We start from the raw sequence: 14,320 nt of genomic DNA, 5'->3' as shown, positions 1-14,320 counted from the left end.
AAAAAAAAAAAAAAAAAAAAAAAAAAATTAACATGAAGAGGGAGGCACTGAGTGAGAGTCAGGGAAGGAGACATTAGGACAGAAGTAGAGCTCAGACAGGGAGATCGGAAATCCCACGCTGCTGGCCTTGAAGCTGGAGGGAGGAGCCATATTCAAGGTATGAAGGCAGCCTCTAGAAACTAGAAAAGACAAAACAAATTCTCCCCTACATCCTACAGAAAAAGCACAACCCTCCTGATTTTTAGGACTTCTAACCTCCCAACTAAAAAAATTAAAAGTATGTTATTAAAGCCATTAAGTTTTTGCCAACTTGTTATAGCAGCAATGGGAAACTAATACAATGCAAGTAGCATGCCAGCAAGTTTTGTTTAGCTGAACAGTAGCATACAGATGAAGCTATAAAAGCAATAACCTATAATACTCATCTCTGGGTTCTCTGGAACCTAAAATTCAGAGACTGGAAGCTGGGGCTATAGCTCAGTGGTAGACAGAATGCTTGCCTACCACATGCGAGGCCCTAGTTTGATAATCAGAATCATGCACATACTCAAAAAAAATATCCTTTTTATGTGCCTATAATTAATGACCTGTTGTACTCACCAATGAATAGACAAACCATAAGATAAAACAGAATACAAAGTCCAAAAGTAAAATAAATTGTATGTGGACATTTAATATAAAATAAAGCATGCATTTCAAACCACAGGTACAAAGATGGACTTTTTGTGGGGAATACGGGATATAGCTCAGTGGCATAGCACCTGCCAGTATGGGCAAGGCTCTGCAAAATCATTGGGGAAATGCAAAATAAAATCAATAAGAGATGTCACCTAACACCCATTAAATTTACCCTCATTGTCAACTAAAACTTTATCTGGCATATAACAATGTGCATAATATAGTTTAAAAGGATTACCAGAAATTATTAGTTTAATCAATGCAAGAATATTTCTTACAATCATACCAATGAAAGATAATTCTTTCATTTCATTCACTTGTTGGTATCAACTGATTAATCAACACTTTTTTGGATATTCAAATTCAGTGAGAACTTTCCCTGCCTTGCTGTCAACAAAAAACATTATGACACATTTTGTCAAATCTCTTGCAAAAATCCCAGTAGAGTCAGAACTTGTGGCATTCCCTCTGGGTGGCTGTGTGAATTTATGGTGCCATGAAGCATTGCCCTTTCCCCCTTTACAACTGCTAATAACCATATCATCAAGCACATACTGTAAAATCAGACTGAAAACCTAAATCGGGTTCATCACTCCAATATTTATATAACATATAATCCTATTCCACCCTCGACCCTTTCTTTGGGGGTGGGAGAAAGAGCATTGACTGTGTTCTGACTTATGGGTCCCTTCTCTTTTTTTTAATATTTTTTTATTGCAGATGGACACAATACCTTTATTTTATTTTTATGTGGTGCTGAGGATCAAACCCAGTGCCTTCCATATGCAAGGCAAGCACTCTACCACTGAGCAACAACCCCAGCCCTTTGGGTCCCTTCTTTACAAGTGATTCTTCAAAGATGACTGACAGTTGTTCTTTAACCACATCTTTAAGCTCTCCAGTAATCAGCAACTGATGAGAATCAAATTCAGAATATTCTGGAAACTCTTTCTCTCCTCTCTTTTGGTAGCTCGGCAGGACTGATTTAGCGCAACAGAAGAAAAAACTGACATTAGCCACCGAGCTGGAGGCTCCCCTTTTCAACAAGGCCACTTGCTCACACAGAGACCTCCCATTATTACACATATATTCCCTTGTCCCACACTGTGGTAGACCATTCCAGGGAAGGGCACCTCTCTAATGGAAGGCAGGCCATAGTGCTCCAATCCAGCAATGCCTCACCTAAGGTAAGAATTGGATCAGAAAACCTGCTTTTCATGAAATGAGATTCTGAAGCAAGTCCTGGGGTTGGGAGAAATTACAACCAGTCAAGAACCTCTGTGCATTTGGAAGTACACAGGGCCATACACTGTGGCCACGTAAGAAGCACATGTCTAAGGAAGAATCAGCAAGGAAGCGAAGAGTCCAAAAATCACATTCTGTCTACTCTACAATATTTCTGTACACTGGTCCCACCCTCAAGCAGACAGACTACTAGATTCTCATTTCCCAGGACAACCAACAGCTATCAGTATCAGCCTTACCAGTATTCTCCCAGCACTGCAACAGTGTGCCTCAAGCAGGAGGTGAGCTATCAAAGGAAAACCGTGAGCTCTCAGAGACACTGCATATAAAACTCCAATTGGGAAAAGTACCCTCCTGCTCCCTTTATTATACTTTGCTTCATTGTACTTCAGATATTGTAAAGCAATTTTTTTTAACAAATTGAACATTTGTGTCAACTATGTCGAGTAAGTCTATGAAACCATTTTTCCAACAGCTCAGATAATTATTAGCCTTTTTCAGCAATAAGATTTTTAAATTAAGTTACAAAAGTTTTTTCAGATAGAATGCTATTACCCACTTAATAGGCTATAGTATTGGGTACACATAATTTTTATGTGCATTGGAAAACCAAAAAAAAATTCACATAACTCACTTTATTGCAATGATCTAAAACTAAACCTGCATTATCTCCAGGGTTTGTCTGTATACCTAACCTCTCCTGAGAAATTACATGCCTCTTTCCCATTCATGGCTCATTTGGCCCAGAGACTCAGCTCCACAGTACAAAGCACTGAAACCTGGTTGACAATGGATTCTCAGTGTAAGTGGAATGGTCTTGATGTGCACTCAGGCCCAGAAAACTGGCTGAGGGGTACAGGAAAGAGCCATTTGTACAGAAAGCTTCCATTCCCACAAAAACAGTTCTGAGTCTGTCACAGGCAGAAGCACACAACACTGGCATTCAGTAAATCATCTGGAGATGCTGGCAGTAGCAATATTAATTATTTTTATACCACTAATACATGTTTTGTGTCCTTAACAGTGCCTGTAGATCATGGAAGCTTACTCTAATGCTAAAAATATAACAACAGGTTGTTTCAATTACCAAGACAAATTGTAAACATTCATATCTCAAAACTAGTTCTATTACAAGCCCATTAAAATAAATGTAGCAATTTTTAAACCATCACAGTGAGAAATTACACACAAGACAAAGATTTTTAGGTGACTTTCATTGGAAACTAAAAAAAAGATAAAGGTTCAGGTATTTCAGACCCAATCTTTAGTCAAGTAGGTTAAAAGGCAGATATTTATTGTCTTGATTATTTTTTAAGAACTCCAGGTCATTTAAATTTCTCATATATGCAGAATCAATTCTCCCTCTTTAATTCAATGTTAGGAGATCTCAAATAAATGAAAATACTTTTTTAAAGCTTTAAACTCTTCCTTATACAATTTAAACAAATGCTATTCATACCCTTAAATGCATGAAAGTTTCTTTCCAATGCTTATTTAATTTGCTCAAAGTAAAAAACAGAAATGCTGATTTAAAAAATTCTCCAAAATTGGGGTGTCAAAGTGGAAGTATGTTCACTTTCCAACTCAAAGTCTTACAGTACACACATTCTCCCATCTAATTCACCAGTAGGACTTCCACCCACCAGCATTCAAAGTTGTAATACCAGCAAGCAAGAGCCATACCCGTGTGCATGCACTCATGTGAAAATATCACACACACTAAATTGCATTGAGGCCGTGACAACATGCAACTTAGTAATGTGCAATATCTCCACCAGAGCAAGCAGAATGGGAGCATCAGGGAAGAAGGGTGTGATGTGTACATTCAGGAGACAACATGCTGCTAAAGGGAGGAAAATGGTCTAGGGATAAAGGATGCATGCCACTAACTCAAAAATCCATGAAATGAAAACCTAACCACAAAAGTGTTCAATTTAGGGGAATACTGATTCAGTAATAATTAAGGTTCAAAAATTCAATGGGACAGTGATCATACAGGAGACACATAAATCAGAAGGCAAAGCTTCAGGAACAGATACTTTCACTGTCTGGTCATGCAGTTAGCCTCCAGTTTCATTCCACTTTCTAACATTCATTTATTTTGGATCAAATAAAACAAGTTTAATGACTTCCACTTAACTACAACACTGATGATGATTAATGACTGCTGCTTATGAAACTTGTTATCACTGAAAATTTACAGACCAAGGTGCACTTTAAAAACAATATTTTCATAATCATTTGTATGTTTTCCCTCTTAAAAATCTCTCACAATGAAGAAATATTCCTACTTGAACACAATCCTTCAGAATGAAAAAATCTAACAAGAGTTCTTAGAAATAGCTCACTGTTACCCCAAAGGCTCTTGAGAGGAATCCATTGTAAGACTTACACAGAATTTGACCTAATAAAGAAATAACCCAAAGTACACAGACTGCAAAAAATCATCTTGAATTACAATCTTTATATAACTTGATATAGCTTTGGTCCGAAAGACAGCTCAAGTCTTAACACTTTTTCTAGTCTATACAGATTTATCAGACTCACAAAAATCAATCAGTTTTGAGTACCAACAGTCGGGTACTGAAATCTGTTGAATTTTTATTCTGTATTAAAAATGGTATGATAAAAAATGAAATGGTTTTTGTCTTAATATACTTGGGAACCATTCATGGGCTACTGGCATAGTGCATAATTAGTGTACAGCAAGAAAAGGCCAAACTAATTTGTAAAAAAACACATTTCTTCATATATCTGAAGATTACAGCACTCTTCCTAATCTCAAAGTCTCCCTGAGCTAAAGGCCCGAATAGAGCTGCCAGCTGCATGTGTCTACATAAATGGTCTAAACAATACTGCAAATTTAATTCATGATCTTCTACCCCAACCAGCTTCTCCTGGAAGACGGTATCATGGAATAACAGGATACGCACTTTTGATCAATTGGATATAGGTGCAAATTACAGCTGTACTTACCATGACCACAGATCTATTAGCAGCCAAGACTTAAAAAATTAAATTCCAAACAAAGGAGGCAGCAATATTTGGTATCCAAAAGATAAAAATAAGGAAAAAAAAAAAAGGGTGACTCCATAACAGACATTTTAGAGGACAGCTGGAAAGTGGTGTGCTTTAAGAAAATAAGAGAAAACTCAGGAATTGTGATTTGAAAACAGAAAAAAAAAAAAAAAATTTGTGAAGAGTCAGTGCTAAAGAAGGTTACTTTAAGGAAATGAAATACCATCTTTCTTAAAGCTCTTTATGGGCAAAGTACATGTTCCTCTGTATGGCTTGCTAAGTCATATGGACAGGAGGACTGCTGCCAGTCTCTGATATGGCTGGGTCAACATCCTTTTCCTTTTGGAAAGAAAGAAATACCATTTGGTAGAGTATTTGCATATGCTTTTTTTGATTTAGAAAAATATCTGAGATAAACAACAAACAAAAACCCTACTGTTGCAATTTCCATTATTTACCCAAAGGTAAGGACGATGCCCCAGGCTAATAATACATTCTTAAAGACAGCATCACTCTGACAGCTGCTGTTGGATAACACACTCCCACATCTGGAATCTTTACATGGATGACCCCATGTAGATACTCCAGGGCACCATATAAATCTCACTAGTATCGGTGAAGATTTTACCCATGCCTTGTTAGCAGGACTGAAAGAGAAAACCTAGAAACTGAGGAAGTTTCCAGAAATGATATATTCTCCCTACCTGTTACATGTGAAAAGTAAGCTAAGATTAGTGAGTCAGGATTATCAGGTCAAATCAAGATTTCTGTGATGGCTAATTACAAACAATACTTTGTGGTTGATTCATTGATATTTTTGTTTTTGTTTATGGTACTGGTGATTAGACCCAGGACCTCAAAAATACAAATGCTAGGCAAGTGCAGCAAGCACCACAGAGCCACATCCCCAGCCCTTTCTATTTTATTTTTTTGATAGGTTCTCACTAAGTTGCCAAGGCTGGCCTAAAACTTGAAATCCTCATGAATAGCTGGGAATAGCTGAATAGCACCACCACATCCAGCCAGATATTGCTATTTTAAAAATGTATATGGAAAACAGAAATGCCTAAAATTTACTATTCAACAAAGCTTAAGACCACCTGACTAATAACTTACTAGTAACTAGAAAGAAGAGTTACTAGAAAGAAGAGTTCTAATGGATGATATTAGGGTTTAACTTGAGTAAAAAATATAATCATATTAATAAGTAATAAGAGGAAGGGAGTGGGGGATGAGTTGAGAGAGATCTATACTGCAAAAAGCATCTCCTTACCAGGCATGGTGAAAAGAAGAAAGAAATGGGGTCTAGAAGCCAGTGGCTTTGAAAGAGCTATGGAGTGTACAAGTTGAAAAAGAACCTCATTCGAAGAGCAAGCCTGCCATACAAGGACCTCAGAGGCATGAGGGAAGTTTCTAGACAGAACCTACTATGCACACAGAGCTTCTGACTTGAACTAAAGACTGCATTTCCAGTATCCAACCTGTCCCTGCAGAGGGCACAGCCTGGCTGCACTGGGAGACAGAACGAAACATGAAGGCCATCTGCTGCCCTCCCAGATCTAAGCTAGAATTCCTGAGAACAGAAGAAGGTTCTGAGGAAGTGAAGTGGTGGAAGAAGGGGGTTCTCCCATGCAAGTGGCATGACAACAAGAACTAGACTATGAGCTGCTGATGGACAGCAGGCCATGGCATCTTTGGAAATCACAAACTCTGGCTTTGTTTGTTTGTTTGTTATTAACATATGTACTACTTATAGCATCTTCTCAAAATGAGATGAAAATCTTGAGAATACCAGAGTCTTTCACTAATTTAGTGATGAATATTACTAGGAAGCTCAAGACAGACAAGAGGCTTCTCATGGAAAGCAGTTGGTGAAGAGAACAAAAGCATAAATCTTACCCCTACCTGATAGCTTCTTCCACAGACTGGCCGATAATATTAGAAGATGGACCTGGCTGAGATAGTGGTGTCAGGCTTATCACCCACTTCACTGGTTTGTAGTACTCATCACTGGAACTTAACAGATAAAATAGTGTGGTCAGGAAAATTATCTGCAAAAAAAAGGATAGTATCTCCTAAAAAATCACATTTGGGAAACTACAGACAGCCACAAATGCAAACAGAACCAAGAAAATGCTTCAGTGGAGAATGTGACAAGTACTTATCTAGACACACATACCAGAGAGAGTACAAAATTGAGAAGGGCAGTGCCACTGTAGAAAAGAATGGTCAGGAGCGTGGTGACAGTGGTAAACAGCAGGCTCACATTCCGGCTCATAACTATCCACAGGGACTCCAAGATCTGTCAAGGAGGGAAAGTTGGATGTCAGAACTCATCCTCATGAAAGGAGCTGCTACAGCCATCCTGTTTGCTTTGAATACAGTGTCTTAACTACCATAATTGAAAGACAAGAACTAGACAAGAACTATGAGCATCTTAAGAGGGCGGCAGGGCGGCTGAATCAAAAACATCTACATGTTCAATGATAAGGAAAATGGTTACAAGATTATGATGAATCCACTTCAAATAATAGCAAGTAGTTATTAGAAATATTTCTATTATAATAGGAAAATATGATTATAATAACACTAAATTTTAAAAGCAGAATACAAAAAATTTTATATATAGTATGGTTATAACTATGTAAAAATAGAATGCACATAAAAATGTCTACAGGAGGATATGTCAGAATACATCCTGTGTACATATTTATCTTGTAGGATCAAAAGTACAGGCCATGAAGTTCTAGCACTTATTGTATTATCGGCTTCATTCCATTCTTGCCATCTTAGATTCAACTACAAATATAAAAAATACTACAGGAACAACCATTAAAATCACTAGGGTCAAGTGCAGAATCTTTCCTGAGATAGACCATGATTATTATATTGAGACTTACTGACTTAAGTTCATGTATTCCCTGCAAATTCACTAAAACATATCAAGATGATAGCTATTATATGTTAAATATGCCAAGAAATGAACAGTGTCTACAGCCCACCTCCATGCTTTTAATGCCTTGCTTTTCATGAACTTCAATTACCTATGGTAGTGTCTGCTCTATTCTTCCCAAGGAGACTATCCTCCCTCGTAATGAAAAACATGGAAGCAAAATATGTAGTCAGGAAAACACCTTCCATTAATTAACAGTTTTCAAGATATTTCTACAGACCTCACAACAGTGCTAAGAGGGAAGAAATGGAGATGATATCATCTTTGTTTTATAGACTTATAAATTGAAGCTCAGGTTTTTAAAAACTTGCCCAAGGGCACAGAACTAAGGAGGAGAAACAGGGTTGGGGCAAGAACTCAGAAGGCCTGGTTGTTATTCTGGTGCCCTTTCTGAAAACAGCAGATCTGTTTTTTGTCATATATTCATGTTAGACCATCTGTTCTATGAAAGGCCCATCCATTCCTTTCCTACTGCAAATATATCATTTATAAAAGCATGTTTTGTTGCCCTCAGCATTTCTTGCAGATCTCAGCTCAATCTTCATAAGAGAACTTCAGCAGGCTGGCTTCATTTACAAAAACTCCTTATATAAAATCTTTAGAGTGTTTCACAATGCCTACAAAAATATGCATGATTGACTGTTTGACCTGGTGGGATAAAGAATGAATGAACAATGCCACTGATTCCAAGAAACAAACCAACAAGGCCTTTGTGATTTTGACAAGCCTCTTTTGGGGGCTCAGTCATTCTGGAATTTTTAATAAAAAAAAAAAAAAATTTTAAATAGTTTTTGGGTCACACTTATGGAAAATACCCTGTGGTAATTTTAAGAAATTAGTTGAAAATATTAATGGTACTAAAGTAATTCAAGTAACTTTTCTTATTTGAAAAAAAAGGGAATAAGCTGGAGAAAACAAGAAAGGACATTCCCAGAAACTTAAGTAAATCTTAAGGTAAAAAGCAGTTCTAGTTTATATGCCAGTCTTAAATAAAAGAAATTAGTAAAGGCAGAAATAGTAACAAAGCCCCTGAACCTGAAAATGAAACAGATTTATGTAAATAAATATATCTCAGGTCAAAAGCAGAAAACGTGAGCCAGGTTTACTATTGATTTAGTCAAGGATACAATCATAACTCAAAAAATGTCAAGAACAGAGTAGTTGGTTCCGAAACACTTACAAAAAACCCAGGAGACACCTAAGCCATAAAGCAGCATATTCATGAAAAGTGGTCTCTGCTGTGGGTAAGAAATGACCAAGGCGGCCTCACCGTCCTCTAGCTGTTCTGCATCCCTGCACCCTGAGTCCACTGCTCACCACAAAACCTCTGATTATTAATATGACTTCGCAGCTATTTACTGAGAGTCCTTAGCACACCTTCTATGGAACTCATGAAGACTCAAAAGAAGCAGTTTAGAAAAAGACTAAAACAGAACATTATAGGGATGCAGAGGTCAAAATAAGAAAAAAATGTAGGGGAACCTCAATGTGTTCTGAAACCACTAGGAAGAGTCCACAAACAAGACTGGCTCTAAGTTGCCTATGGACTATAAGATCAGAAAGAGAACAGACAAAATAAGCAAATAAAAGCATAAAGGAATAAGACTATGAAAAGCAGAGTCTTCTAGAGTATGAAATATGGTTTGAAAGACATTGCAGTATTATGGCAAGTCTGGTCTCTGGAACCAATGAAAGAAGAACTGAATCTGAATATCTACTGTTATTTTTAATGCCACTATCCTATCAAAATGAAAGCAATTATCTTGGATTTACAGAAGTTTTATGAAAATTAAATTTTAGAAAATATTTTAAAGAACCTAGCACAATATTTGTCATAAAATATTTTATATTAAAAACACTAAATAATCTGTTTCCTGAACTACTACTCAATATTTAAATGTGTTTAGACATAAGAATTGTGTCCTTTTTTGGGGGGAGAGGGATTTCATGGCTAAATTGTTTTAATTTCAAAAAACTGCCCATTTGTTCTCTTTCCATAAAAATTTATAAAATTTAAATAATTCTTTTGTATCATCTATCTTAATTTGATTCAGTAACAGCACTTCATCTGTCAGTAATAGATCCTTTAAAATTCAACTATTGCAGGCTCAAAGAAAGACATAAAAAGGATTCAATAACTTCTTGTTAACACACCTGAATTTTGGGGGAAAACAAACATTCAAATGTATTTATTATTAGACAATAAGTTATCTTGGATATGCACTGGCATGAAAAAGTTACCTGGAAGGTCCATAAACTGAGTAGAATCTGCTGACCCTTGGGCTTTTCTACAAGCTGACCTGGCTGAAGACCTTCAAACTGGCTGTTTCACTCTTAGAAAGCATCAAACTGCCAAGGGTCACCAGACAGATATCTGAGGATAGCCTCAAAGGTGAAAGGTGAGACTCAGAACAAACAGAGGGCAACTTTTATTAGTAATATTCTCAAAGAAATAACAAAGGAAGGCTTGGTATATAAGAAAGAGCTGTTGGAAATTACAAGTATGATAGCAGAAACAGGAAATTCAATCAAGATTTCAAGAGTAAAGTTGAAGCCACTTGGGAGGGGGTGGTGGGAGGGAGTACTAAAAAGGGAAACAAAAGATGTTTATAAAATTAAGCAATCCGACACTTGAATATGGCTCCTGGACAACCCACGCCCCCAAGGTCCTTCTGAGGTTATGTGAAGCCAAAGCTATTTTCTTAATAATAATCAAGCCCATGCTTTACTTCACGTTGGCCTCTGCACTGGTGGTATAAAGACAATCAATGATGGGCAGAGCTGCTGGGGACATGGCAGGAATCAAGGCAGTGGGCACAAGACTGTTCTAGAGTTCATTGTATTCACTGCCACACAGCTGGCACCAGCTTCACTTAAGCATATACTCTATGCAGCAGGAAAAGTCATTAATTCAATTTTGTATCAATCTTTGAATACCTGTCTTTTTTTTTTTTTTTTTAACATTCTGTGTGAGGAAAGGGGAAGTAAGCAAAACACACTCCTGCCACTCACTGAAGTTCAACAGTCCTCAGAGGAAGGGCACTTGTGTGACTGACCTGGGAACAGAACTAGCTGAACTTCTCACTGAATACCATTTCCTTGTGAATTCAAAATGAATAAAGTTCATTTACAACTGAATAAAGTGTCACTTAAAAAAAAAATCACCCAGTGTTTGTGGTCAACAATAAAATTTGAGCTTTTGAGAAAAAAAGTTAATTTTGGAAATTTTTATCAGGTGTTGAGGCCTTGATAGCTAAAGAACATAATTTTTTAATACTACAAAGTATCAATATTTTGAAGATGTACAGATACCAGTGAATTGATATTCCAAATGATCAGCGTATACTACCAAAGCACACAAGGCTGAAACACTCCCAACCAAGATGGACCAAAAGACTTTAATACACAAGAATACAAAAAGATCACGGATACGATTTTAAATTTCACCCCGCAACTAACCTTTTAAAAGTTAATTGAGTTTTGATATAGTATCAAAGAATAGCCACAATAAAAATCTATTAAAAGATTTCTCTCTTTTCTATCTAGATACCTGTGTGAGACTGGATGATCTTCCTATACTTCAACCAAATAAACAATCCCAACAGACTGGAGGCAGAGCAGACTTGAGAATGCAGACGTTTAACAGACTGAAAATTTAAAAGAAAGCCACTCTTCCCAGTACTTCTTTTTTCATTTTAGAAAACAGTATTTTTCACAAACTAAAAGCATACTCTATATATTAACATGTAATGTTGTTATTTAATAAAGAGATAAATATGCACTTTGGAATCTTTAGATCAAAAGTTTGAGAATCACTGGACTAGAGGAAACATAGGGAAAGGATTATCAAAAACATAAGCGCCTATCGAGGTATGTCACACCTGTAGCCCCAGCTACTAGGAAGACTAAGGCAGGAGAATAGCTGGAGCCCAGGAGCTTGAGGCCAGTCTGGGCAATACAAGCCCCTTAAAAAAAAAAAAAAAAAAAAAGACCAAAAAACCCCCTATAAAATAAAAACTGAAGGACATGATTTATAGACTTAACTGTAAACTGTTACAGCAATCTAAGGGAAGAGTGTGATTGCAGGTACAGGGAGCAAGAGGAGGAATCATAGAAAAATCACAAGGGAGGTATTAGAAGGCATTGAAGGACTTGAAGAAGTCACATCTTTACCTTCATCTTCCATATTTGGAAGCCAAAAGATAATACCTAAAATAGCAAAAACAAAAAAGGGCAGTGTAAGCATTATTTTAGAAATTCAGAGGTAAACACCCAGGTAAAGCTGCTTCTGGAACAGAAAGTAACTCTGGAGGTTGTCTCTGGGAAGCAAAGAACAAGGCATTACTTCTTTTTAATAAAAATCTTAAAGCACTGACTTTTCAGCTATATTATTACTTAGATTAAGCTTCAATTTTTAAAAATTTAACTTTTGTTAATTTATTGGAATCCACTAGTCTATTCACAGGAACATTCTCATCTCTGTGACTAACCACATGCCAAGACACCCGACAAAGTCTACTCCAGAATGATGCAGAGTAGACGTTAAGACTCAGCAATGCTATAAGGCTGCAGAAGTGGATGGTACATGACAGAAAAGTTGCGGGGAAGACAACAAGCTAAGTCCCCACATATTCAGTTTCTGTAATGTAATGAATGAGTCATATTTCCATATGTCAAGGGCTTCGCCCACTAGAAAAACAGATCTCTCTCTCTAATGTCCAGCTGGGAACATTCTGGTCAGCCTGGGTGACGAGGATTCCTGAGAACATGGGAGCCCACAGCTTCACTCACATGCTGCAGGATTCAGCATCTTACAAGTGGATTTCAACAGAGCAAGGCAGGGGACCAACACCTGAAGAAAACTGCTTTTGGATATCTTTCTAGTGCAGGAAGAGTTCTCCAGCCTTGGGCTGGGGTTGTGCCTCAGTGGCAAAGGGCTTGCCTCGCATGTAATGAGGCACTGGGTTCAATCCTCAGCACCACATAAAAAAGTAAATGAGCAAAATTAAGTTGTTGTGTCTATCTACAACTAAAAAAAAAAAAGAGTTCTCCAGCCTATAAATGTCATGGCATTAAAAACGGAGTAACTGAAGGCTTCATACTGTGTAAAGAAAACCTGGAATTAGAGTTCTATTTTTAATCTATAAGTCCACCATAACTATAAACACTATTCCTTACCGAAAGAAATGTCTCAATGTTCTCGTGAACAAAGGAGGCGATGTCCTGCCAGTCCAGAATGTCTCCCAGCCAGCTGTTCTGACGACTTACATGCATCTTATGTCCTTTGTGCCTTCCAGAATGTGTTACATTCTATGAGACAAAACAGTTCAAACATGAAACTTCCATCTTAACCTAGAGTGAAAAGTATAAATGTCCCATTCTGCTTTAGGTCCACTGTGTACCTCAGGAAATACTCAAAGGTGAAAAACCTTTATATTATTTAAGAAATCAAGTAAGACATCTAAAGAAATGAAATGTAACACTTTTCCATTTACATTTTAGGTACCGTGTCTAAGCCTGGCTCAAGTACTTCTTTCCTAAATACATTTTTGAAACACTCAATATATACAACAGAATTCTAAAACACCACTCACTTTCACCTTTTTCTTCTTAGTTCCTCCACCTTTTTCTTGGTCTTCTACCTTTGTTTATTCCTCCTTCCTCATCTCCATTATTAACCTTCTATACAAAAGCCAGCACAGTAATAATGTGCCTATATCCCAGCCATTCAAGATGAGGCAGGAGGACAGCCTGAACCCAGGAGCTTGAGATCAACTGGGCAACACAGTGAGCTAGTCTCAAAAAGGAAGAAGGAAAAATGTCTTTTGTACAAGATAAAAGGAGGAGCAAAGTGACTATGACAAAGAATCAAGGATAAGGGGGAAAATACAATTCATCTATCAGGAAGGGAACAACACTGGTAGGGATGCCACCATAATTATATTTGAAAAAAATGTGAATAAACAAAGTGAGGTTAAAATTCAGGGTGAAGTTCTTAACATTTTGCATGTGCTTCCATTCTCTCGTTTTTGCAAATAAAACACTGATATTAATATCCATTATACAATGCAGAGACTCAGGTCCTGGTGAAAGAGGTTAAAAAAAAAAGAAAGAAAGAAAGACAGTATACTATTTATAGATCTATACTAAAAGGGTGAGGCACAGGAAACTCTGTTAAGAAGCCCCAGAGTTGGCAAAGGACATAGATATGACCTTTATAATTACCTGGTTCTTAAGCAATCAGAATGAAATATATGATATTCAAACTAATATGCCATTAAAAGTCTTAACTCCCAGTCTTTGAAAGGTAAGAAAACCAGTACCATATTCCCTCAACTCATCCAAAGGCAAGAGAATAACATTCAAAACAGGTCAGTAAGTCACAAATTCAAGTTTAAAGACAGTTTCCCTCGCTTCCACCCCAGG

General features: G+C 37.1%; 1 protein-coding gene across 3 annotated transcripts in view; it reads right to left on the bottom strand.

The window, feature by feature from the left end:
- Tmem245 (transmembrane protein 245) overlaps positions 1-14,320 on the bottom strand; it is an 82,801-nt gene that overhangs the window by 21,581 nt on the left and 46,900 nt on the right. For 2 of the 3 annotated variants that reach the window (XM_048783237.1, XM_048783238.1), the window contains 3 exons: positions 13,073-13,204; positions 7,121-7,243; positions 6,847-6,992 (listed from right to left, as the gene is read on the bottom strand). In XM_048783237.1, the coding sequence (XP_048639194.1) occupies positions 6,847-6,992; positions 7,121-7,243; positions 13,073-13,204 (401 nt within the window). Of the gene's footprint in view, positions 1-6,846; positions 6,993-7,120; positions 7,244-12,067; positions 12,104-13,072; positions 13,205-14,320 lie in introns of all 3 variants that reach the window. The other variant, XM_048783236.1, reaches the window with a different exon arrangement.

The sequence above is a fragment of the Marmota marmota genome, unplaced genomic scaffold, assembly GCF_001458135.2.
Source record: "Marmota marmota marmota unplaced genomic scaffold, marMar, whole genome shotgun sequence".
NCBI lineage: Eukaryota > Metazoa > Chordata > Mammalia > Rodentia > Sciuridae > Marmota > Marmota marmota.
The sequence above is the reverse complement of the archived record's forward strand: the minus strand, read 5'-3'. Positions and strand labels throughout refer to the sequence as shown.